Genomic DNA, 27,901 nt, shown 5'->3' on the forward strand with positions numbered 1-27,901 from the left:
AAAAACAATTTTACATAGCCAATACAAATAAAAACAACAACAAGAAAAAAAGGGAAAAAACCACAGAGGAAAAAAAAACACTTCAAAAAAGAAAAAAGAAAAAAAAGAAAAACATTCTAATTTATAATCCATGATTATAATCAATTCCGACTTCCCCGACCCCTCTTTTCCGAGCCCTTTTTTATCCCCAAAATATGCAACTTCCAATTCATTTTAAAAATACAACTTTTTACATTCATTTTCCAATCTAAAACAATTCCAATTTTTTCCCCTAATCCAAACATTATAATCTTATTTATCTATTATAATTCCCCATTGGCCTCTAATTTTCCCTCAAAAATGATTCACAAAATTATCAAATCTCCTTATATTTTCCTCTTTTACTTCTAAGTTCAACCCCCCCCCCAGTTCCGGTTTTCCCGGATGCTTCAACTAGCTCCTTAAAATTATCCATTTCCAACCAATTTAATCCGTCCAAAAATTAAACAAACATCAATTTTTCATCCAATCCCAACTCTGACCCACTCCTGCCCAGTCCTTTCCCCTGTGTACTTCTAAATGAAGCACTGAGTACATCTAAATGAAAGCTGAAAACTTTACCTGAATTTTAAAATCCAATTTTTGTGGGCTTCTCTATTCTCCCAGATTGGGTCTGGAAGTGTATTTTGCCACTTTTTTAAATGGCCTTTCTCATGAATGGTTGGGCTCCATGCTGTATCATCTACAGAAAAATCCTGAGCTCCATTCTGCTGGGTCGAGGGGCTCAGGATGAGATGAATTCCCAGCTCATTGGAAGGTATGTGGGGTATTTGAGGAAAGGCACTTGGGAACAAACTGCTCAAATATTGGGGACTTCATTGAGAGCTAAAATCACTCAGAGCTAAAATCCCCAGGATGGTTTAATAACCAATCCTTCTTTCCAGGGAAGTCTGGGAATTGTCTCTGTGTAAGGGGAATAGGGCCCCCCTAAGAATTATTACCACTCTACAGCCCCCCCCCCCAGATTCTTGGGGGAGGGTCTACAACTGTTTAAAGTGGACATTCAGAAGCAGTGCTTTTTTTCTTAAAAATGTTTAGGGGTACTTTTAATTTGATTCAAGGAAATCACCATTTTAGAGTTCAAATCGGGGAAAATAAATACAGTAAATGGACAAAAGTACAAAGATTCACAAAATGTTCAGGGATATGCGTACCCCTGCGTACCCCCAGAAAAAAAGCACTGTTCAGAAGTAAGTTTTGCTGAGTTCTATGAAGCTTACACCCAGGAAAGTTGGTATAGGATTGCAAATGCATTCCTTAATATAAGTATACTTTAAGCTGCTTTTACAGTTGCTTGCAATGAGTGGTGGTATACAGTGAAACCTTGGTTGTCGAACGTAATCCGTTCTGGAAGACCGTTCGACTTCCAAAATGTTCGACAACTGAGGCGCAATTGCCGGCCGGCAAATTCCTTTTAAAAAATGGAGAAATGCGCCTTCAGAAGCTGTTTGACGTCCGAGGCACGTTCGAAAACGGAAGCATTCACTTCCGGATTGTTGGCATTTTGCTTCCGAATTGTTTGGCTTCTGAAGTGTTCGACAACTGAGGTTCCACTGTATTCAACTAGGTTTTACTCAGACCTATTAATAAGCCTAAATTTGTAATGTTCGTTAATTTAAATATGTCTGCTCTGAGTACAACTTTGCTGACAAGCACCCAGTGCCCCCATGGATTTTGGGGGCCCTATCAAAACCACACATAGGTACAATTTCTGTCTGCAGGCTTGGCAGAGAAATGTACTGCTGAGCAAATGAAGCGGTGTTAAAATATACGTATCTCACAATTGACATCTCCCTCCTGAATGGTTTCCATTTTTCACTACTGAAATGAAGCAGTTGTTCGGAAAGAGTTTTTTTTAAAAAAGACAATTACATAGACTCCCCATCCCCAACTGGCCTACTAAAGAAATCATGAGTTTTCCTCCAGAAAACTTTGCTCTTCCATTTGAACTGGAGATCCTTGACAAGATCGCTTCTGCCGCTTTTATAGAGATAGCGAGAGAGGAGCTGGAGCTTGTCTGCAGATCGCGGAAGATTCCTTTTCCAGAAGCACAGGAACTCGTAGATCTGCTCAGTGAGATTATCAGGGCACCTCAGTTTAATAAATGGAAGAGTGCTTCGGTGGAGAGGCAGACAGAGAGCGAGGCAAGAAGCGTTATCTTCCGACAGCTCGTGTGACAGCCAATACAGTAAATTGTCCCACAGTGCATCTGCGAGTAAAAATATTAAGACAGTCATCATCAAATCTTTATTACGGTCTTAACCCTTAGTAGGGTGGAGTACAATCATTTAGAATCTGTAAAATGTTTCGGAAAGCTAAAAAGTATTAAAACAGAAGATATATAAAAGACTATAAGAATCTAAAAGAATCTAAAAGAATCTAAAAGAAGGGTTACAAGCATTAAACAGATGTGGAAGAGCATAAAAGGTTAGTATATAAAAGACTATATCAATTTAGAGAGCACTCGGATGTTAGTGTTCATTAAATCTAGTTTGTGGCTAAGGGTTTTGTTTTGTTTTGTTTTAAAGGCACTGAATCGTATGTTAAAGGATTGAAGAAATCATAAGCTTAAAAGATTTGAAGGAAATTAAGCCTCTTTGCTTCTTGAAAGAAAGGGCAGAGCAGGCCAACATGGCGACAATCACACAACTGGCTTTTTTGCACAATTCCTTTGTGGTTGCTTGGCTTTGCTGTGGTTGCAGCTCTGTGGTGGACCTAACTTAGATCAGGACCACGGTGGGAACAAATGGTTAAAACCTGTTCCCCTCTCTCCCCTCAGTGTAGTCCTGATTCATATTCACCCTCTACCCTATCGTGGCTGCTATTTACTATACAAACCACATTCACACAATAGCCAGTTGCACAATCATCACATCTGTTTTCAGGGCCATTGCTGCGCCACCTGTGCAAAGTGCTGTTGAAGTCACACAGGAAGAAAGAAAAACAGGGGGTAATGGAAGGAACCTCCTGCCTGCCATTTTCCCTTTGCAAAACATGCCCTCCTCGGGCAGCTATTTTGCAGCTAAGAAGCAGCAACGAGGGACTCAGCTATACAGCTGCAAATAAAACATTTTAGTGCACTATACAAATGTGACACTAGATGGCGATTGTGAGCTTATGGCAAATTCAATATACCGTATTGGCCCAAATATAAGATGCACCCGCAAATAAGCAGTGGGTGGGGCCCGCCTCCTGGCACTACCACCCTGAACGGGGGACGGGGGACGAGATTGGCGGCCAGCACTTAGTTCTGAGTGTGTTGGGCACCCGCCTCCTGGCACTACCTCCCCATGCCAGCGCCGGCTGCTCCTATCCCCCATTCAGGGTGGTAGTGCCAGAAGGTGGGCGTCCAGCGCTCGGTTCTGAATATAAGCCACACTTTAGGTTTTCCCTGTAGGAATTTGGGGGGGGGGAGTGCAGCTTATATTTTGGGCAATACGGTATAGATTTTTAAATGCTATTTAAAAAAGCATTTTCACAGCGTTTTTTATATGTGTCTAGATTCCACCAAGGACTTGATGACGCAAGCTGACTGAATAACATGGCGTTCATCCTTGAGGTTAAAACAATAAGAACACTGGGAATGTGATCCAGAATTGCGATCCACCCTTCATCATATCCTGTTGCTACTAGGCTAGGATTCAGACCGTCCTGAAATTCACAGGGTATGATTTCAGAGGAGACATGCGTGAAAACATGGCATACCATTTGCTAGGGTGGGAGTAGAGATGGGAAGGCCTGGAAAAAAACCCGGGGAAAAATAGGGGGAAACCAGTTTTTTCCAGGTTTTTCCAAAGACGTTTTTTTTCCTGGAAAAATTGAAAACAAAACAAAACAACCTGATATAGTTTGAATATTCCACACACTCCTCCCCCATATTTTTTCCAGAAAAAAAGGGCTTGGGGGGGGAAAGGGGGTGGGGGAATCTGCCCCCCTTTTCTGGTCCCCCCCCCGGCCTTCCCATCACTAGGTGGGAGTAGGGAGTCTTCTTACCTGATGAATCAGTTGAGGTTATTTTTGTGCTCTGTGGACGAACGATAAGCTTTTCCCTCTGCACAAGAAAAGGTGTTCAGAGAGGGAAACAATAATTACTGAGGGATTAGACGAGCAAACATGAAGCAAACAATAGTCGGTGTTGCTTTAGCAAAGGAGATGGGGGCATTCGTGCTAAAGACCAAAAAAAAAAAAAAAAGCCAATGATCTTGTTGAAGCTGTATAGATTAAGATACATATGCTTGTAGATTACATTTTATTTCTCCTAATTTTCAGCTGGCAGAATGGAGCAGTTTTGGTTCCTGGCTTCCCAACATGGAGTCTGCTGCCGGTAACTGAGAGGGGAAATATGGCAGGAAGCCACCCCCCCCCCTGTGAGCAGACTGTTTTTCTATACAGTGGTACCTTGGTTCTCAAACTTAACCCATTCCGGAAGTCCGTTCCAAAACCAAAGCGTTCCAAAACCAAGGCGCGCTTTCCCATAGAAAGTAATGCATAACGGATTAATCCATTTCAGACTTTTAAAATCAACCCCCAAAACAGCAATTGAACAGGAAAGTTGGCTACCGCGCCCCCTTCCTACTGCCCATCTCCCCACTTTTAAGTGGCAAGGAGGAGGCACCTGCCAATGGAAGGCCATCTCCGCTGCATTGTCTTGGAAAGCACATGCTGATCATATCCAGGAATTTGATGAATGAGAGAAAGCATTAAATGTAAGAGGCGGTGCAGGGTTGCAAGAATGAAGTGTGTTTTGCTTTGTGGCGGACTAGCAGTGTGCACAACATACCTCACCCCCCCCCCAAAAGAGAGAAAGAGTTTTATCCCTCCTTTTAGGAAAAATGAACACTTGCTTCGCCCCATCTGGACAGGGGTAGCCTAACTACTGTTGTCTATGCTCTGGTAAGCTCAAGGTTAGATTACTGCAATGCGCTGTACGTAGGGCTGCCTCTGAAGACAGTTCAGAAACTTGCTAGTGCAGATTTCAGTGGCCAGGTTGCTCATCCTGGTCTGACTGCACTGGCTACCAATTACCGGTAGTTGCCGGACCCAATTAAAAATGCTGGTTTTGACCTATAAAGCCTTAAATGGCTCAGGACCGCAATACCTCAAGGACCGCCTCTTTCCATATGAACCTACCCAGATCCTGAGATCATCTTCTGAGGCCTTTTTCGTGTGCCTCCTCCTCCTCAAGAGGTCCGGAGGGTGGCAACACGATAATAGGGCCTTCTCTGCAGTGGCTCCCCATCTGTGGAATGCTCTCCCCAGGGAAGTTTGCCTGGCGCCTTCACTATACACCTTTAGGCACCAGGCAAAAACATTCATTTTTTAAACCAGACATTTGGTTGATCTGTTTGATATCCTATGCCCTTTTAAAATGTGTGGGGGTTTTTTGGGGTGTGTGTGTGTGCAATTGGGTTGTTGTTTTTATTTTTATTATGCATTTGGTGGTTTTATATCTTGATTTTATTCCCCCTGAGTTTTTATTCACCACCCTGAGACCCGCGGGTATAGGGCGGTATATAAATTCAATAAAGTAAATAAACAAATAAATTGATTTAGAATGTGGGTAAACAACTTACTTTTGGCAAGGTTAGAGCCAATTTGCAGAGAAGGTCTTCCTGCTGGTAGCCTTCAGGCAAAAGAGACTGTTCCCAGCTTTTAGCAATGGCTTCTTTGCTCACTTTGTAGAATAAGGCGGTTCCTTTGTAATGCGGTGAGCTGTAATTGCCAAATTCATCCACCTCCTTGATTTGCAGGTCAAGCCGTGACTTTTTCTGTGCATGAAAAGTAAGCTTGTAGCTTTTCCCAAAGGCCGCCCCATAATCTGAATATACGCCATGGGGAAGAGAAAGTTGGGGGAAGGAGATAAGATTAAGTTGATGCAACAGATCAGTTACATGCATGCTTTTTTAGCACACAAAATAAACCCTCCTCCAACCTCCAAATATTACTTGTTTTCTCATTGGCTGTAGCTCCCTTCAATCATTCTCTCCTTGATGCCCAAATCCCACAACTGCTCTCCTTCACCACCACCCACACATTCTGAAGGGGCTGTATGAACCTACAGCTCCTACCTTCTTTAGCGGACCTCTATGGGTGGATCTAAACACAGGCAGAAATTAGATTGTTTTAACAAATAAAAAAAATCCCTATGGAAAACCGTGTTTTTAAATTTCCTGCTCTCTGGCGCCATCTGGTGCTGTGTGTTTATAGTGCATTCAAATCGCTGTTTCTTTCCTAATGTAGCTGAGTCCTAGGTGTGTTCCTCTATTAGTACACTGTGTCCATTCACATGCAACTCAGACAAAAGGCGTGTAGGGCCACAGTGGGAGGCGACATGGACAGGGCTAGTTTGTGTGGCCCCATTACCCACTCCTGCAGTTGTACGCTTCAGAATGGGCCACTTACATGGAATGTACCGTAGTTGCGCAGCAGGAAAGATTTACCTGAAGCATGAATATTTCCGCTAAATCTAAAATAAACCTGCTCCCCTTCTCTCAGTTTGAACTGCTGAGAGGGATCAGGAGGGCCAGAGAAACCCTCCTCACGCAGAGCCTGCAGCTCCAAGTTCAGTTCCTTGGATGGAACGAGTAAGACAGCGACCTTGTACGGATCTTCTCTTTTCCGATAGAGCACCACTTTCACCATCGTGGTGTAGATGTCTTTCTCCATATTTTTAACGAACTGAACTAGATGTGCGTTATCCACAGAAGAGGACAGGCGAAGGATAATAAAGCTGCATTTTATAAAGAGAGAAAGAAAATATATTTGTATCTGAACGTGTGTGTGTTCTTGGGGCTGAAACAAGCAAACAAAACTGTCAGTTGTGATCCATGCAGTTTTCATTTGCGTCAAGTCTCTAGGAAAACCATTTCGCTACGTTCAACCATTTCATTGGTGCATTATTATTATTATTATTATTATTATTATTATTATTTATATATCGCCCTATACCCGGGGGTCTCAGGGCAGTTCACAGAATAAAATCAAGATCTAAAACCACAAAATACATAATAAAAATAAAAACAACAACCCAATAAGCTCCCCCCCCCAAAAAAAATACGTTTTCAAAGGGAATAGGATGTACGGTAAATCAGATCCAATATTAAAGAAAGCTATATCAGTTGGGAGCACACTTATAGATTATATCCTTAATCCCATTTTAAAATTAGATATATTCTTACAATAAACAAATACAGTACCTCCAAATGGCATGTTATAATTCTTAGAGTTAATTCATAGGCCACCGTCCCCAGCTATTACGTATACAAGCTAGAACCTATACTTCAATTATCTGATACGTAGATCAAGAACATTTCTCTGTACATTCTACCGTCTCCGTGTTTAAATATATTAAGAAGGGGCACCATTCAATTAAAGAACATTATTAAAAATAAATAAATCTGAAGTGTGTCCAACACACTTGGTACACTGTGAATTTCAGGGCTGGTTCTCACATTCCTTCATTCATTTTCTATAGCCTCCTAGTGGTGACTTTCTTATGCAAATGGGAGCTGAGCCATATTTAGACATTATCAAGCCAAGAGTGAAGGTGGATGGTTTAGCCCCACTCCCAAGGACAAATGTCTTCTCCCAGCAAATCCACTGCCACATCTTCAGATGGAGAGGATTTGATTTTGTCTCACCTGTCTAAGGGCTCGCCTAGTTCAAATGACACGAGGCCATTCCGTGCATTCTGCACCGCGATATCATCCAACACGGCCCATTCCTCTTCTCTGCTTCTGTACCCCAGTAATTTCAAGGATTCGTGGAGATTCTCCCCATGCTTTCTCGGAGAGGCACTCATTGCCCTGGAGAACCACAAGGCTCAAAGGTTACTTTGAAAACAACAGCAACCACAGCTTTCTGGAAATTAAAACACTTGTGAGAATCTGGAAAATCTCTTTCTTTAAAATAGCGTGAGTTGCTATATAGCCTGTGTTCATAGAATTGTAGAGTTGGAAGGGACGCTGAAGGTCATCTAGCCCAACCCCGTCACACAAAAAATTATTGCCCAACATGGGATTTGAACCCATAACCCTAAGATTAAGCAGTATGAAAAAAAGGACTTCTCCAGAAGTTCCCAACAGTTCTAGAAACGTTGTCAATGGTGCATTGTATCAGAGGGGGCCTACTTTGAAGGCCTGCAAGGTTGTACGTTCGAATATTTCTCGCTGTCCGATTTCTGTGACCACTTAGCGAACTTTCCGGTCACACCTTGTAAAATGATGACCAACTGTTGACTGGGGCAATGGAAACCTGAGAGGACAGAGTGTAATGGAACAGAGTGGCTGGAATCCAGAATGGCAGCATTCCACATTGCAGTGTTTTGTTGTTAAGTCCCTCTTGTTGAAATAAAACCACTTTCTGGAATGTATCTGAAGCCACACCTTTTAGCAGGTTGGGTGCTATTTTTAGAGGGTGGGGAATCTAATTTGATTACAGGAGGAAAAAATAAAATCAAATGCAGAAGCTAGCTAGGAAAGGTTGCCATCCGTGCCATGCTCTAGGACCCAGCGTCCTGCCGCTTGCACCTTGATGCCAGCTGACAATCTTAGATGATCTCCGGGTCTACAAGACAGTCCTCCCCCATCCTGGGGAGTCTGCCAGGGCTAATTACCCCCATAAAAGGTAAAGGGACCCCTGACCATTGGGTCCAGTCGTGACCGACTCTGGGGTTGTGCGCTCATCTCGCATTATTGGCCGAGGGAGCCAGTGTATAGCTTCCAGGTCATGTGGCCAGCTTGACAAAGCCGCGTCTGGCAAACCAGAGCAGCACATGGAAACGCCGTTTACCTTCCCGCTGTAGCGGTTCCTATTTATCTACTTGCATTTTGACGTGCTTTCGAACTGCTAGGTTGGCAGGAGCTGGGACCGAGCAACGGGAGCTCACCCCGTCACAGGGATTCGAATCGCTGACCTTCTGATCAGCAAGCCCTAGACTCTGTGGTTTAACCCACAGCGCCACCTGGGTCCCTTCAATTACCCCCATATCAACTACCCCCAGAAGAAGCATGACGTGTTCCCCACCAAAGGTTCTATCCCAGGCATCCCCAAACTTCGGCCCTCCAGATGTTTTGGACTACAATTCCCATCTTCCCCGACCACTGGTCCTGTTAGCTAGGGATCATGGGAGTTGTAGGCCAAAACATCTGGAGGGCCGCAGTTTGGGGATGCCTGTTCTATCCCTTCCCTAACCCCCCATGTACCCCTAATTGGCTCTAGGGTCCAGTAATATCTGATGCTTTGTCACACACAAAACATTGCCCTCTCTGCAGAGTGAGTACCTGCAGGAACGGGTTGGAAATATTTACAGTATATATTTCATTAAAAATATTCATATACCAGCGTTCGGCAGAAGAAAGGTCTCCGGGATGTAAGCATACATCTTAATACAATAAAAACTGGCAGCAGGAGAAATTTTTAAAAAAACAGCATTTAAAAAACAGCATGGGAGAAAAAGAATACAGTGGTACCTTGGTTCTCAAATGCCTTGGTACTCAAACGCCAAAAACCCGGAAGTAAGTGTTCCGGATTTCAAACATTTTTTCAGAAGCCAAACGTCTGATGTGGCTGTCGGCTATTCTTTCCAGGGCACATGCACCAATCAGAAGCTGCGCTTTGGTTTTTGAACATTTTGGAAGTCAAACGGACTTCCGGAACAGATAAAGTTCGGGGTTTTCATTTTTGAAATTTATTTTGTGTTTGGGGGGCTTTTCCGGTTAATTTGTTTTCATGACTGTGTGTTCGTTCAGCTACTGATTGATTGATTGATTGATTGATTGTGTGACTGCGGAAATGGATAACCCCCCCCCCCCAATTCAAACAATGACTATCATCAGTGTAGGTAAGAAAAAAAAATAATTGTATTTTATATCATCTATAATACTGTCTTATTTATTTTATAGTACAGTACATTGATCATTGCTTTCATTCTATGGATCAGTGGTCTCGTTAGATAGTAAAATTCATGTTCTATTGCTGTTTTGGTGTTGTTTTTAAAAGTCTGGAACGGATTAATCTGTTTTGCATTACTTTCTATGGGAAAGCGTGCCTTGGTTTTGAAACGCTTTAGTTTTGGAACGGACTTCCGGAACGGATTAAGTTTGAGAACCAAGGTACCACTGTATTCATATACCAGCTTTTGGCGTATAAAAGTTATCTGGGACGTAAGCATACATCTTAATACAATAAAAACTGACAGCAAGAGGAAATTTAAAAAACAACATGGGAAAAAAGAATTATCATACTATGAAAAACCCATTCAAAGCTTGGAAACTTAATGGAAACAGGAACGATACGGGTGGATACTGAAAGATAACTATCGTTCACCATGGACTAGAGCCATTGAAAATAAGTTACATAGGCCATAAACAAACTCACCTCATCTCCTGTAATTACAATGTAGCCAAAAATATAGTCAAACAGAGCATAATTGACATTGAGAGGCAGAATGATTTAAATAAAGTTCCATCTTTCCCGATATCGGAAGCCCGAAGATATCTGTCACTTCCAGCTGATTACCTAACCCATTTAGAGATACCATCACACAGAAGGGCGTTTACTCTGGCCAGGTTTCATATACTGCCGTCAGCGGTTCTATATGGGAAGTTTAGACAAGTTCCCCAAGAAGACAGACTCTGTCCGTGCAGTTCTGGAGAAATAGAGACCACCACCCATATATTTTTCGTTGCTCCCTTTGCAAAGACCTCCAAAATGATATTTGACGAGTTACCTGGACGATCTGAAGAATTGCAAATTAAATATCTCCTTTCAGACTCTAACCCAAAGGTCACTGCTATGGTGGCAAGATTCTGTGCAAATGCTATCAGAATTCAGTGCACCTACATAGGAAGTACTTAAATTAACTCCTGAACAGAGCCAGACAGATTCCATTATACTTCATGGTGCAAAGTAAATAATTAATATAAAAATAAGGATCAAAGGTTGATTGATCCCTTTTAGATAAGTTATTTTAGTTTATTTAAATGTTTTAAATATTTTAAACATTAATGATGTAATGCAGTTATTGTGCTGGTCAGTGACCGTAATAAAGATTACTACTACTACTACTTAATGTTGCTTGTTGTATTTTTTTTAAAAAAAAAATACAAATATATAAATGCATAGTTTCCAAGGAACTGTTTTGTCTCACCGAAATTGATGCGCAGTTGTAACTCTGGGTATGGATGCACTCATAGCTCTCCCTGGGTCCTTCTCATTCCCTTCCGTCTTCTTTTCTTGATTTGGAGGGCAAGGCAGAATAATTGCGATGGATTTGTTGAATGGCCGTGATGAAGGATGTTGCAGGTGCACCAGAGGGCTAGTAGACACCACTGAATGGTACACGTCATTCTTTGTTTTTAACGTGGAAATTAGAGATGGCTCAATTGGTTGTACCTGCATGAATATTGTGGTTTTATGATTTATGATTTCAGCATCACTTGTTGCCAGAAAAATCTACATTTCTGAAATTTGCCTCCATACCAGTGGAATATAAATGCTTCCTCGCCCTCTTTAATTCATCTTATTACAAATATTTAGTTACAGGTAGGTAGCTGTGTTGGTCTGCCGTAGTCGAAAGAAAATAGAAAAATTCCTTCCAGTAGCACCTTAGAGACACTTCTGAAGAAGTGTGCATGCGCACGAAAGCTCATACCAATAACAAACTTAGTTGGTCTATACGGTGCTACTGGAAGGAATTTTTTTAAATCTATATTTAATTAGTCAACATGAAGCATGTTTTAATAAAACCTTCACAATGTGGCTGTATTGATGCAATGCAGCTTTTAATTAGTTGCACAGTTATAGTATCAATAGGTTACAGCTGTAATCCTAAACACACTTACTAGGAAGTAAACCCCATTGGACATAGTGGAACATCCTTCTGAGATTACACAGGATTGCAGCCTGTTTGTGGAGCAAATATCTACCAGACTTAGGGAAACTAGCTTAAAAGAGCAGTACAGCAGAAAGCGCTGATTGGTGTAATAGAGTTAGAATAGGAGAATTGTCCATGCTATTACCATTATTATTGATCATTCTTCACAGTCAAGCAGGCCCAACATCTGTGCCAGGGCCAGCTAGACTGACTTGTGTGTGTGTGTTGTTATTGCACCTGCCTACCCTCACCATTGGGGGGGGGGGGTGCCAAAGAACCCTGCCAAACCTGCCACCAGTCCTGTATTATTTATTACATTGATGCCCCACATATCCTCCAGAAAGCTCAAGGTGCCCTATATCTTTCTTTTCCTCCACATTTTATCCTCCCAACAACCCTTTGAGGTTGGTTCGGCTGAGAGTGAGTGACTGGCCCAAGGTCACCTCTTGAGCTTTGTGGCAGAGCCCATAGCCTCCAACATTTTTCTGATGAAAATAGAGACGTCCCCTCCAATATTTCTCCAATGAAAATAGGGACATCCTATTCCATACCCTTCAACATTTCTCTGATGAAAACGGGGACGTCCTATCATATCCCTAAACATTCATCCAATGAAAATAGTGATGCTGTAAGGAAAAGCAGGACATTTCGAGATCAAATCAGAAACTGGGACAGCTTCTGTAAATCCAGGACGGTCCCTGGAAAATAGGGACACTTGGAGCGTCTGGGAATGGGGATTTGAACCTTCGTCTCCCAGGTCCTGGTCTAGCACTCTAACCGCTACACCATACTGCTGTATGAGTATGGTGCTTTAAAACAATGGTTCTCAAACTTTTTTTTTCTCTGGGCCACACTTTCAGAATAAAAATTTGCTCACAGCACACTGAATTTCTTATTGAAAAGAAATACATTGAAAAACATTAGGATTGTCCTCAGTATCACTTAATGCTCTTGCTCTCATTTTGAAACTATACTATACGTTACAGTCAAACCTTGGTTTCCAAATGTTTTGGAACATTTCAGCTCCCAAATGCCGAAAACCCGGAAGTAACTGCTTCCAGTTTTTGAACGATTTTCAGAAGCCAAATGTGCTATGCAGCTTCCATTTTGAGTTTCCCTATTGTATTGAGGCTTCCGCTTTCAGTTTTTGGTTATCGGACGTTTCGGAAGTCGAAAAGTCTTCCGGAACGGATTATGTTTGACAACCGAGGTTTGACTGTACGATGAAATGTTCAAATCTTTGTTTGATTGTCCTTGAATCTTCCTGCTACAGTTGCATTCCTCTCCTGCCACACCAGTGTGATGCACCACACCCTTTGAACGCCACTGCTTTAACAACAACAACAACAACAACAACAACAACAACAACAACAACTTTTATTTGTATCCCGCCCTCCCCGGCCAAAACCGGGCTCAGAGCGGCTAACATCAAATAAATAATATTGGTATAAAATCAAACAATAATTAAATTACCTGCTAAAAACAAGTCAGGATCAAATTAAAATCTAATAATAGAGAATAACACCAGCAAAACGGTACTCCTTGTCACACAGATAACTGCAATCCAAAGTTCTGTTCAGCAGCTCATTTTGTTGCCAGTGGGAGGTCACTTTCATAAGGTCAAGGTAAGGTTGTGGCAATCCCCAGCCCCTTGGGCTACTTTCAAGTTCTCCATTTTGAGATGCATCATTTCACTAAAAATAACAGCCCAGAAACTTGCCATTTTTACCAAATCCATCCTTTCCTCTGATTTAAGGCCATCATGAAGCAACGCATGCGGCTGCTCTCCCGTTACACATGACAAAAGCTCACTAACTGAACAGAACGATGGCCACAGGCCATGACCCAATGTTCTTATGTACAGTACATACAAGGACTTCCCTTTTCTATAAGCGAATGAATGGCCTGAATGCACAGAGGGGAATCCCCCATCTCTCCATGGAGAACTTCCCTTTATACTTCTGGCAGATGGGACTGAGTTCCTGAGGGCATCTGCCAAATGGAATGAGCAACAACTTCTGCTCTCTTTTTGCTGCCTACTGTAAAGCGAAATGTAGATTAAAACAGGCAACAGAGAATTACCAACTGCCAAAGCACGTGGAATATAAAGAATTCATTTGAGTCAAATTATCTCTTATTGGTTTGCTAATAAAATGCACACCAAATGGCTGGAATATCTGCAGAGCAGCTGCACTGTTGCTCCCTTCCTTATAATAGTTTATCGACCCTTTGTTCCAGTTCCGTTAATAATGGCAGCAGGCCCAGCCCATCTATGAGGCAAGGTTAGGCAACTGCTTCAGGCAGCAGAATCCACAGGGGCAGAGATCCCTCCGCCTTATAGCCTAGGCTAGACAAAGCTCTGGGATGCGGAGTGAAATCTTGGTTCAAACACTACAGAGACATCTATAGCATGGAATGACGCCAGAAAAAGAGACACAAACTTACTGGTTACCTCCGCTTAAAACATGGGCAGCAAATTTTTATATGCTGGCCACATGACCCAGAAAGCTGTCTGTGGAGAAACACCGGCTCCCTTGGCCTGAAGCAAGATGAGCATCACAACCCCATAGTCACCTTTGACTAGACTTAACCCTAGAGGATAAGGGACAGTGGGTGGCGCTGTGGTCTAAACCACATAGTCTAGGACTTGTTGATCAGAAGGTTGGTGGTTCAAATCCCTGCGACGGGGTGAGCTCCCATTGCTCGGTCCCAGAAGTGGCTTGGTCATGCTGGCCACATGATCTGGAAGCTGTACTCTGGCTCCCTCAGCCAATAAAGCGAGATGAGCGCCACAACCCCAGAGTCAGTCACGACTGGACCTAATGGTCAGGGGCACCTTTACCTTGACAAAGCTCTGAGTAGTTACATCTGTGATCTCTGGATAGGCGGGAGGTGCCTCCATCTAAATAAGTATCAGATTCCAGAAACTGATTATATTGGGTGTATAAGTTAACGTTGTTAATACCCATATGTGCATTGAAGTCCGTTCCAATGATAAGCAGTGCTGCAGGGTAAGTGAATTCGAGGGAGTCTATGTAATTCTCTAATTCTGTCCAAATAGCATTTATAGTAGGTTTGTTTTGTTTTGTTTTTTTGACAAGGTGGTATGTAAACGTTATTCAGTGTTAGACAAGCTCTCCTTACTTTAACCAGGACAGTAGTTGCGAACGGATTGCATGGGGTCATAGATGTTGTGGTAGCATTTAGCGCTGTAGAGATGAGGCGAGCTAGAGCCCCACTGGGCCTTCCACCCCTCGCTGAGGGAGTAGCTGTCAACGAATGGCGTTTATAACCATTGAGCATTATGGGGTCACTGTCTCTTGCAGGAGAATGATGTCAAATCGCTCAAAGTAGAACATTAGGTGTTTGTTGTTCTTCTTTGAGTGCCAGCCTGCAATGTTCCAAGACATCAGTTTTAATCCCTGTTCCCTCCGGGCTCTATACCCGTCGCTTCCACCTTGTCTTATCTAAAAAAATTACTCCCATTCATTCCATCAGTGGGAGCCCATTCAGCGGTGCTGGTATGCCCCTTGATTCTGGGGGGGGGGGGATTGATATATCATTTGGGGCTAATTTGCAATAGCTCAGCCAGGAGTTCGGGGCTGTCACATCTGGGTTGACCCTTACCATGTCATAGAGTGGGTGGGGTTGGGTGGGTTTTGGAGGTCCACATCTATGCATTCAAATGTTCCTCTGGACATCCTCTTCTTGACTAAACAGTGTAGATCTTTATACCCTCCTTGTTCCCGATATAGTTCTTCCATCACCGATTCTTCCCCGGTGGGAAGGAGAGGTGCCGTTTTGCGGTCTGCCTCAGGCGCCAAAATATCTTGGCCCGGCCCTGCTTGGCAGTCTTTCCTCACTTTATTTAGTTAAGAGTTGCTGGACAAACATGTAAATCGGTATGATAGGAGGGTGTGGGTTGGTGCAATTGATGGCTCCCTGAAACAGGGAGCAACATTGCTATTTGTCAGAGCTCTTTCCAAGTACGAGTCCTGAAGAGCTATTTCACCTGTAGCTTATCCAAACACAGTACATCATGCTGCTTGCCCGTTCCAGCAACAACTGTCCAACCAACTTCAGCAAAGTGTCTCAGGAGGAGAAAGCAAGCACACATACAGGCTCCCAGAAATGTAGGGCATGATAAAAGAAGGTGATTGAATGAATGATAAAGACGATAGACAAACCAAACATACCTCCCAGGAAAAATGCAGCAGGAGCTGAACAAGGAACTGCATATTTAACATTGCAGGATAAATAGGTAAAGGTAAAGGGGCCCCTGACCATCAGGTCCAGTTGTGTCCGACTCTGGGGTTGCGGCGCTCATCTCACTCTATAGGCCGAGGGAGCCGGCGTTTGTCCGCAGACAGCTTCAGGGTCATGTGGCCAGCATGACAAAGCCACTTCTGGCGAACCAGAGCAGCACACGGAAATGCCGTTTACCTTCCCGCCAGAGCGGTACCTATTTATCTACTTGCACTTCATGCTTTTGAACTGCTAGGTTTGTAGGAGCAGGGACCGAGCAATGTGAGCTCAGCCCGTTGCAGGGATTCGAACCGCCAACCTTCTGATAATCAAGCCCTAGACTCTGTGGTTTAACCCACAGCGCCACCTGGGTCCTTAGGGAACAATGGACCTGAAGAGCTATTTCACCTGTAGGTTATCCAAACACAGTACAGCATGCTGCTTGCCCGTTCCAGCAATAACTGTCCAACCAACTTCAGCAAACTGTCTCAGGAGGAGAAAGCAAGCACACAGACAGGCTCCCAGAAATGTAGGGCATGATAAAAGAAGGTGATTGAATGATAAAGACGATAGATAGACAAACCAAACATACCCCCCAGGAAAAATGTAGCCATGCAGGAGCAGAACAAGGAACTGCATATTTAACATTGCAGGATAAATACGCAATGGTAAATGCCTAGCAGTTCTTTCCCGAGCTTTTACTGCCACCAAGGGATGAAGTGAATGACAGCCTCTATTTCTCAATATCAAGAATCCCTTAACAGGAACAGCAACAACATAGGCTCCTAGCCACTGTGCTAAAAGGAAGATTAGCAACATATTGGCAGTTGCCTTTATGAATTCCTTGAGATGTTGGCCGAAGTCGAAAGAAATGCACAATTGTTCTACATTGTTTGAGTTTGTTTCTTGAATGGTAGCCTACCAATATGTTCTGAAAAGCCACAGCTCTGTGTATCCTGAGTGTGGGGCACCATTTCTCTACTCTGGAGGGGTGGGGTGGAAATACAGTGGTACCTCTGCTTACGAATGTTTCTACTTACGAATGGAGCTCCGTCCGCCATCTTGGATGCAGTTTAGATAGGATTTTTTCTACTTATGAATTTTTAGATAGGGTTGCTTCGACTTAAAAAATTTTCTCCCAATGCATTCCTATGGGATTCGACTTACAATTTTTTTCGACTTACCAATTGTGCATTCGGAACGCATTAAAGTAGAGGTACCACTGTAGGGGGTTTGATCCTCCCAGCTGGCTTTCACAGGATCCCATAGGAGGATGAGGGATCTCATGAGGGCTTTAGGTGGATAGGGCAGCCAAGAGCCATTCCACCGTTGGAACCATTTTGCCCATGAGCTACTCCTACCCATTTTGGGCTTTGGCCCAGCTTCTCCTATATCCATTCCCTGATTGCAACCAATCTCTGCTAATAAAGCAAGGTCTTTATCCCCTTTTGCCCCCAGCAAATGGTTTTTTTTTTTAAAAAAAGCATACCTTTAGGTGCATTGTTACACGAGAGGTAAAAGTTGACGGAGGCCAGCAAAATGAAATTCTGGGATCCATACTTAGCTTTCGTGAAAGTCCTTTCTTTGGAATGGTGACTGTTTCCGTCTTTAAGCATGAAACCACTGAAAAAATACCAAGCTGGCTGGTTTTCACCTCTGCAAAAGTCCCCTGTGTAATAGAAATTAGTGAAAGATGCTGAAGTGGATAAAAATAAACGAATTCTAACCTGGGAAGCCAGCATGAAACAGAGGTATAAAAGGGAAGTAACTTGAGAGTTAACCACAGAGAAAGATTGCTTTCTCCATTGTATTTCTGGGCAACTTTATCTGACAGCCACAGAAATGTAAGTAGCTGCTTTGCGGTTTTAGCTGCTGCAGAGATATGGGTATGCCCAGACATGGCAGCAGCACCTGGCATCGTGGGGCAGTTATTTGAGACCCAGTAGGTTCAAAAGTGCGGATCCCTCCCCTGCTAGTGGGGTCTGTGAACCTCCATTCTAATTTCCCCAATGCTTTGAAGTGACACTAATGGCAGCCCCTGGTTGGTCAATATTTACATTATTTAAAGACATCTCTTATTGTAGATCAGCTTTCTCAAGCTCGAGTCCCCTGAAGTTGTTGGACTATAAGTCCCATCATCCCTAGCATGGTTGATTGGGGATGATGGGAGTTGTAGTCCAACAATATCTGGGGACCAGGCCCACCGACTTGACCCCGGGACCATGGGTGCCCGGGGCCATGCACAGCATGCCTACGGCGTGTGCTGCTGTCACATGCATGGGCACATTTTTCAGAGGGGGCACAACCAAGCACCCCCCAGCTCCCTCATTGTTGCCTGGCTCTGAGTGGCAGCTCTGCTGGGTCTGACCCAAGGGTGGAGTGGAGAAGAACCTAGGGTCAATATGGACCCTGAGATCATCTTCATAGACCCTCCTTCGTGTGCCTCCTCCTCCAGAGGTCTGGAGGGTGGCAACATGAGGACGGGCCTTCTCTGCAGTGGCTCCCCATCTGTGGAAAGCTTTCCCCAGGGAAGTTCGCCTGGCACCTTCATTATATACCTTTAGGTGCCAGCCAAAAACGTTCCTTTTTAACAAGGCCTTTGGTTGATTTGATTTGCATCCTAAGCCCTTTTAAAAAGTGTTTTTTTGGGGGGGCGGGGTATTGGGTTGAATGTTTTTATTTTGATTATATATTTTGTGGTGGCGCTGTGGTTAAACCACTGAGCCTAGGGCTTGCTGATCAGAAGGTCGGCGGTTCGAATCCCTGTGACGGGGTGAGCTCCCGTTGCTTGGTCCCAGCTCCTGCCAACCTACTAGCAGTTCGAAAGCACGTCAAAGTGCAAGTAGATAAATAGGAATCGTTACAGCGGGAAGGTAAACGGTGTTTCCATGTGCTGCTCTGGTTTGCCAGAAGCAGCTTTGTCATGCTGGCCACATGACCTGGAAGCTATACGCCGGCGCCCTCGGCCAATAATGCGAGATGAGCGCGCAACCCCAGAGTCGGTCACGACTGGACCTAATGGTCAGGGGTCCCTTTACCTTTACCTATTTTGTGGTTTTATAGGTTTTGTGGTATGGGGAGGTATATAAATTCAAATAATAATAATAATAATAATAATAATAATAATAATAATAATAATACAGTGGTACCTCGGGTTACAAAGCTTCAGATTACAAATGCTTCAGGTTACAAACTCCGCTAACCCAGAAATAGTACCTCAGGTTATGAACTTTGCCTCAGGATGAGAACAGAAATCGTGCTCCAGCGGTGCGACGGCAGCAGGAGGCCCCATTAGTTAAAGTGGTGCTTCAGGTTAAGAACAGTTTCAGGTTAAGAACAGACCTCCGGAATGAATTAAGTTCTTAACCAGAGGTACCACTGTAATAGTAATAATAGCAGCTGTGTTGCCATGGCACTGCCTCTTTCCTGTACAGGGCTGCACACACTAAGCTACAGCTCTGCTCCTAGGTCCTAGGAGGAAGGTCACGGCAGCGCTGCACAAGGATGTCGCTGATGAATTGCGTATCTGCTCTTACTGCTCATGAATGGAAGGATTTTTTGAAAGATTAGTGATGGGGGGCAGTGGAAGACAGGGGCGCATTCTCATTGTTTTCATTGGATAGGAACTACCTTCAGGTAAAAAGGTAAAGGACTCCTGGACGGTTAAGTCCAGTCAAAGGCGACTATGGGGATGCAGTGATCATCTCGCTTTCAGGCTGAGGGAGCTGGCATTTGTCCGCAGACAGCTTTCCGGGTCATGTAGCCAGCATGAATAAACCGCTTCTGGTGCAACGGAACACCGTGACGAGTGCCAGAGCACACGGAAACACTGTTTACCTTCCCGCCGCAGTGGTACCTATTTATCCATGTTCAGTGGTGTGCTTTCGAAGTGCTAGGTTGGCAGGAGCTGGGACAGAGCAACAGGAGCTCACTCTGTCACGGGGATTCGAACTGCCGACCTTCTGATCGGCAAGCACAAGAGGCTCAGCGGTTTAGACCACAGCACCACCCGTGTCCCCTACTACCTTAAATAACACCTTTGTGGCGTTTCCCTACTCTGCTGCTGCAATTTGTCGCATGACTAACTGCTTGTTTCTTGCTGAGCTTTTGGAGGATTTCACTGATGGCACCGATACTCTGCACATGCTCTAGGAGACCACATGTAAAACAAGCTACATGTGGCCGGGGGGGGGGGAGGAGGACCTCAACAATTTCCCTGTTTCGTGTGAGCTCCATTGCATGTGGTTCAGGGTGTTTGATAGCTCTGCTTTCTTCCAATGAATTAAAAACGGGAAGTGGTTTTATCTAAAGCCTTCTGGTGTCCCTCAACGTTAGCACCAAACCTTTGAAGGTCGATATAGGAAGATTGCTTACTCGGAGAGACAATGCCCCTGTGATTCTGGACAGATAGAAACAATAGAGCATGTGCCTATATTATGTGCGTATATTATAGAGACATCTGTATTCACCTCATCTCCCCACTACTCCATAAATACCCAGGGCACACAGGACAATTCTATACCTCCCTGCTGCTTTCAGATACCAACCCTACTACAACATACAATGTTGCCAGGTTCTGAATAGCAGCGTTCAAAATTCGTTGGTTGATGTCCTGCACCACAAACTAGATTTGATGAACACCCATATCAGAGTGCTTTGTAAATTGATAGTCATAGGCTTTTATATACAGTGGTACCTCTACTTACGAATTCAATGCGTTCCAAACGCACATTTGTAAGTAGAAAAAAATGGTAAGTCGAATCCCATAGGAATGCACAGGGAGAAAAAATTCGTAAGTAGAAAAAATCCTATCTAAAAATTCGTAAGTAGAAAAAATCCTATCTAAACCGCATCCAAGATGGCGGACGGAGCTCCGTTCGTAAGTAGAAACATTCGTAAGTAGAGTTATTCGTAAGTAGAGGTACCACTGTACTAACCTTTTATGCTCTTCCACACCAGTTGAATGCTCCTAACCCTTCTTTTAGAATATTTTAGCTCTTTTAGATTCTTATAGTCTTTTATATATACCTTCTGTTTTAATAATTTTAGCTTTCCGAAATGTTTTACAGATTGTCAATGATTGTACCCCACCCTACTTATGCTGGTCTATGACCGTAATAAAGATTTGATTGATTGATTGATTGATTGAGCACCAAACCTTGACAATAATTCACTAACCTTCTGGTTTCCTTGGTGCCCTTCCAGGGAGACAGGAGTCAAATACCTTGACCGAAAGTTCACATCAGTCACCTTCACCATAATGTCTTTGTACATTCCTCTGTAACGTGAAATAAACGGGATCGCGATGGTGATGGAATGAATGGTTGGTGGGCCAACAGAAGGGCAGCACTCAGCATGGATGACGTTGCTGACCAGTTCTTCTGAACCATCCACCACCAATGAACTCAAATCATTGACAAGTCGGATGACTAGATTTTCCAGCACACTGAAAGGGGCTCGAATGCAACAGGCTATTTCAGGTTCACTCAGATCATTCGCTTTCACAAGAAACCTGCAGACAGAATACAATAGTATGCATATTTTCTGTAAAGACCAATAGCTAGAATCAATTTGCTACTGCTGAACTCCCAAAACGGTCCAGGAACCAAGGCGTGGCTTCCGATTGGCTGCAGGAGGTTCCTGCAGCCAATTGGAAGCCACAGAAGCCGTGCCGAACGTTTGGCTTCCAAAGAAAGTTCGAAAACCGGAACAATCACTTCTGGTTTTTGATCGTTCGGGAGCTGGAATGTTCGGCTCCCAAGGCTGGGGAAACCTAGCCAGATGGGTGGAGTATAAATAAATAAATATATTATTATTATTATTATTATTATTATTATTATTATTATTATTGGCTGCTTTTGCTGTAACAGACTAACAATGACCCCCCTCTGGAATTTGTCCCGAAGGCTACTGTTGAGCTCCCCCCCCCAAAACCACTTGCTCTTACTCTTTAGTCATCCAGTCACTTTCATTGTCCTTTCCTTCCAGCTCACCGGAAGACAGATGCATGGAACTGTTTTTATGCAAGTCTCCTGACCTTGTACAATTTTCTTGGTAGCTTTGGGCAATTTCATTACTTGTCTTCTTTTGATTGACATCTTTGTCACTCCTGCCTGGCTCAGCTATCAGCCTGCAATTCCCATTTCCCATCTGCTTCAGGGCCTCTTTTATCTCTGTCTGTTTTTCCTGATCAGGACACGTCTGCAGATGCTTTACACTGCTGTTTTCCACCTTTCTGGACACAGTTACATTTCCCCCATTGTTTCCTGAACTGTCTTCCAAATCTCTGTTTTCTGAAATTTTCTGAGTGGGAGATAGCACTGATTGAGAACCTATTCCATTGTCCTGATTTGGCACTGCAATGGATTTTTGTTGCTGATCTTCATTTTTCACAAGTACTGGACATTCCTGTTCTTTGTCAGCTATATTTTCATTTGAGGATGAACCCGTTTCAGTTTCCACCGTTTTGTCTTCTGTCACCTGGGTTCCGTTTCCCCCTCTGCATACAGAGGACGGTTCATGAAATGGCTGATTGACACCTGCCAATAACTGCGTGCCATTTGCTTTCTCTTTATCAGCCTCACGCACAGATTTCCAAGGGGTACACGGAACAAATGGCACAGCATCCGATTTTCTGCAGCTCATCTCAAGCAGTTTGTTTTGTAAGTCTCCAAAGTATTTGGCAACATGTATGATGAGCTTGTTTAATTTCTGAAGCCAGTCTGCAAGGCTGCTCCCTGCTGAAGAAGCAAACAGAAATATATGTGACGGGCAATACCTTACTTGTGATTTCTTCGGGTGAAACGGTTAAGCATGTCCTTCCATTTTTATACACTGTTATCATTGCCCAACTTGGTTCCCTTATCTATTTTCTACAGCCCTTTGGCTTTTTTTTAGGAGGCTGCAGAAAAAGTGGATTTATTCAAGCACCCCTACCTTTACCTGTAATTAACAGAAGATTGCTCAGCAAGATTGCTTCAGTCCCCTAACTTTATCTTAATCTGCAAAGCCATCCCCCATTCTATTTCTTGGGCAAGCTAGAAGAGTACAGGAGATTGAATGTTGACAACTCGCAAATACAGTGGCACCTTGGTTCTCAAACTTAATCCGTTCTGGAGGTCCGTTCCAAAACCAAAGCATTCCAAAACCAAGGCACGCTTTCCTATAGAAAGCAATGCAAAACAGATTAATCCGTTCCAGACTTTTAAAAACAACCCCTAAAACAGCAATTTAACATGAATTTTACCATTTAACGAGACCACTGATCCATAAAATGAAAGCAATAATCAATGTACTGCAGTCACACAATCAATCAGTAGCGGGACCGAGTTCCACACAGTCACAAAAAAACCTCTACAAAAACAAAAACACAAAATAATTAGCAAAAACAGACATAATACTCAAAACAGAAGTGCGGCACTCAAATTGGAAGCGTAATACTCAAAACGGAGCGCTTTCAGCTTTCATAAAAAGTTCACAAACTGGAACACTTGCTTCCAGGTTTGCAGTGTTTGGGTTCCAAGTTGTTTGAGTACCAAGGTGTTTGAGAACCCAGGTACCACTGCCATTGGCCGTAGTGACAGCCTTTCCCAAGGAAGAGACCCACATGTTTTGGAAATCTAAATTTTACAGAATGTTTGTCCAAGTGAGGTCTTTTCAATTGGACCTTTCCCTGTCACTTCTGTCTGCCAACATAGCAGCACTTTCAATATGCCGGTTTTTATAGAGCTAAGCAAGCAAAGTACTTTTTTTATTCTTCAGAATCATGCGAACTCCTTTGAGGCCTCTGCTTTCTTTCCCTCTCCGACCTTGATTGCCCAGTTTCGTAACACAATGGCAGACTCTGTTCTCATCTCTCATCTCTCATCTCCTCTTTTCTTGTGGAGTATTTTATACAAAAGAGAGGCAGGGAGGGAGGGAAGAAAGGAGGACCGGGGCTTTTGTCCAGGAGTACTTTATCAGAGAAGAGTCTAAAAAGGAACTGATGCAGATCAAACATCTACATTAAGGTGAATCTTATCCACCACTTTCTCAAAAGAAAGCTCCTTTTGTTTCTTTCTTTAGGCTCATGACTCAGAAGCCGAGGCATAAAAGAACTTTTGAGTTAGGTAAAACATGTTTGTCTATTAAATTATGGATATCAGGTTGTAAGCAAGACCTCTCTCTCTCTCTCCATAGCTGCCAAGTTTTCCCTTTTCTCAAGAGGAAGCCTATTCAGCATAAGGGAATTTCCCTTAAAAAAAGGGAGAACTTGGCAGCTATGCTCTCTCTCTCTCTCTCTCTCTCTCCTCTCTCTCTCTCTCTCTCCTGGCACTTGTTGATGGATGATTGGTGACAGCATCCTCTTGGTTAATGACTGCTTGATGGTCCCTTGCTATCCCAACTGGAATATGATCTCACCTGTCTGAATGGATATGGGGGGGGGACCCATTGCACATAGATAAAGGGAAGAAGAAAAAGCAGTCTCAGTTTGGATTTAGCTCTGGGTGGAGGACTCCTCAAAGCACCTACCAAGATACTGGCAAGCTGAATTGATGTCATTCAGGAGCTTAGCTTGTGTGCCTGCCTAGTTCTTCTCTCTTGCTCAACCTGTGCATTTGCAAAGAGTCAATTTATTACAAGTTGTCTATTCCCCCCTTCTGTGCTCTCAGAAGGAATCTGACCTTGCAATGTCCACACCTACAACTTACTGTAATTTGTAGAAGTGGGGACAATGAAACAATAGCCTTCCATTTCTATTTGACAAATTGTTGCTTTGACAGTTTCTTTTTGCCCAACTTCCAGAGGGGCAATGATGTTTGTCTGGTTGTAGCAAAAGCAACACCTTTTTTACAGCCCGCTCTTCTGTGCATTACACTCTAGTTTACTTAACCTTTAATTCAAAAACCTATTGCAATTTGAATGTAAGCCTAAATATTATTTGATGTGCAAAATTCTGGAACTGATTTCACATGATTAATAATCTCTATCCAGACAATTTGGATCCCTTCCAATCGGGATTCAGGCCTCATCATGGGACTGAAACTGCTTTGGTTGTGCTGGTTGGTGATCTCCAGTGGGCTAGGGACAAAGGTGAAAGCTGTTTCCTTGTTCTGCTGGATCTCTCAGTGGCTTTTGATACCATTGACCATAGTATCCTTCTGGACTGTCTAGAAGGGGTTGGAAGCTGGAACACTGATATGCAGTGGTTCAGTTCCTTCCTTCTGGGCTGCATCCAGAAAGTGGTGTTCTGGAGTGAGTGTTTGGACCTCTGGGCCCTCTGGGCTCCATTTTCTCCCCACTGCTTTTTCACATCTATATGACACCTCTGGGAGAGATCATCAGGGGGTTTGGGCTGGGTGTTCATCAGTATGCGGATGATACCCAGCTCTACCTCTCTTTCAAATCAGAACCAGTGAAGGCAGTGAAGGTCCTGTGTGAGTGCCTGGAGGCGGGTGGAGGATGGATGGCTGCTAACGGATTGAGGCTGAATCCTGACAAGACAGAAGTACTGTTTCTGGGGGACAGGGGGCGAGCAGGTGTAGGGAACTTCCTGGTCCTGAATGGGGTAACTGTACCCCCGAAGGACCAGGTGCATAGCCTGGGGATCATTTTGGACTCACAACTGACCATGAAGGCACAGGTCAATTCTGTGTCCAGGGCAGCTGTCTACCAGCTCCACATGGTACGCAGGCTGAGACCTACCGGCCTGACTGCTGTCTTGCCAGAGTGGTACATGCACTGCTTATCTCCTGCTTGGACTACTGCAATGCGCTCTACGTGGGGCTACCTTTGAAGGTGACTCGGAAACTACAACTAATCCAGAATGTGGCTGCCAAACTAGTGACTGGGAGCTGCCACTAGGACCCCATAACACCAGTTCAAAATGATCTCACTGGCTCTCGATATGTTTCTGACCAAATTTCAAAGGGTTGGTGCTGACCTATAAAGCTCTAAACGGCCTTGGCCAAGTATACCTGAAGAAGCGTCTCCACCTCCATCATTCAGCCTGGACACTGAGGTCCAGATCCAAGAGCCTTCTGGAAGTACTTTCTGTGAGACAGTAAAAGGAACTCCAAAGGGTTGGAGCAAGCATACTAACACTTTGTTCAAGTATTTAATCAAAGCTTTCTAGATACTTCTTGGTAAAGGTAAAGGACCCCTGGACAGTTGAGTCCAGTCAAAGGTGTCTATGGTATTGCAGTGCTCATCTCGCTTTTGGCCAAGGGAGCCGACGTTTGTCCACAGACAGCTTTCTGGGTCATGTGGCCAGCATGACTTAACCGCTTCTGGCACAACGGAACATTGTGAGGGAAAGCAGAGCACACGGAAATGCCATTTACCTTCCCGCCACAGTGGTACCTATTTATCTACTTGCACTGGTGTGCTTTCAAACTGCGGGGTTGGCAGGAGCTGGGAAAGAGCAATGGGAGCTCACCCTGTTGTGGGGATTCGAACCGACGACCTTCTGATTGCCAAGCCCAAAAGTCTCAGTGGTTTAGACCACAGCGTCACCTGCATCCCCTGTTACTTCTTGGTAACACACTAGTACCCAAAATAGAGAAGGATGCACAGATCCCTTATGTGAATTTTCTTTTTGTGTTTAGACCTACATGCAAGGGACATTTTTTTAAAAAAAATCTCGCTTGACATGTTTTCAATTTTTGAATATAATGTTATTAAAATTATTTGGTAAATTAAACAACTTTAAGACTGCTTGTTTTTGGTGGGTTTTTTTTGCCATTTCATATTTATTTATGATGCTCTCTGTGAATTCCTTAAGCTCTGCTCACCCACGGGCCTGATTGAAGCCAATAAATTGTATCTGTTTGCTGTTTTCTCTAGAACTTTTGTAATAGAAAACCAAGTTCCAAAAATGCATACAACTATGTATGCTGAGACTTGAACCTATGAGTGAATTTGAACAATTGGCTGCTACATTGTCCTTGATTTACATATTTAGCTTTACTTGCCTTTACTTGAAGCTTGTTTCCAGCCTTTGTCATGAACAACATCCAGCAGCTGATAGGTATTTTGAAGAATCTTAGAAGTGTCTTCCAGTTGCCGGCTGAAGGCTTTCATGAGGTCTAGAAGGAGAGGAGTCAGTTTTGGAAGGAATTCTGCTATCTTCTCATTGTCCTTACTGACATCTTTAAGAAGCTCTCCTAAACTGAAGTTTTGGTGCCTGATCTCTTCCAGTATTTGATCTGGATTATCAGTAACAGCTTCCATGGCAAGCTCATAAACTAATAGCAAAAGGATTCACCAAAGAAGAGTTTTTTTGAAGAGAATTCTTCCTCTAGTATTTTTTTGTTAAGCCTAAGAAACACTGTACACCTGTCCTATAGCAAAATAAGCACCTGGCAAGGAAACACTGACTTACTGTTGACAATGAAAAAGGAGTTACTAGGTGACAAATAGGTGTGGCCTTCCTGGAATAAAGAGAACTGGCATACAAATACTAATACATGGTCTAATGGGTTAAAAGCACGTATCATAACTTCATTACACAAATCTATGGTGCGACCACATTTTGGATACTGTGCACAGTTCTGGCTGATTCACCTAAAAGGGGTATTGTAGAGTTGGAGAAGGAATTCTACCAGATGTAAAGTACACATGTTCTAAAACTATGTAGCAAAACAGCTCAGGGCCACAATACTTCAAGGACCGCCTCTTTCCATATGAACCTACCTAGACCCTAAGATCATCTTCTGAGGCCCTTCTTTGTGTGCCACCTCCTCAAGAGGTCCGAAGGGTGGC

At 43.5% G+C, this 27,901-nt stretch overlaps 1 protein-coding gene across 1 annotated transcript; it reads right to left on the minus strand.

Moving 5' to 3' along the window:
- On the minus strand, window positions 1-27,511 carry DTHD1 (death domain containing 1). Its single transcript, XM_060278262.1, has 11 exons — window positions 27,112-27,511; window positions 22,107-22,899; window positions 21,338-21,671; window positions 17,649-17,828; window positions 11,189-11,433; window positions 10,172-10,230; window positions 7,680-7,860; window positions 6,480-6,769; window positions 5,613-5,857; window positions 4,033-4,090; window positions 1-2,248 (listed from the first exon to the last, which is right to left on the minus strand). Exons 1-11 carry the CDS (start codon window positions 27,368-27,370, stop codon window positions 1,908-1,910), a joined length of 2,985 nt encoding a protein of 994 aa, XP_060134245.1. The 5' UTR covers window positions 27,371-27,511; the 3' UTR covers window positions 1-1,907.
- Window positions 27,512-27,901: the final 390 nt, after the last annotated feature.

This window comes from Zootoca vivipara, chromosome 9 (assembly GCF_963506605.1).
Source record: "Zootoca vivipara chromosome 9, rZooViv1.1, whole genome shotgun sequence".
NCBI lineage: Eukaryota > Metazoa > Chordata > Lepidosauria > Squamata > Lacertidae > Zootoca > Zootoca vivipara.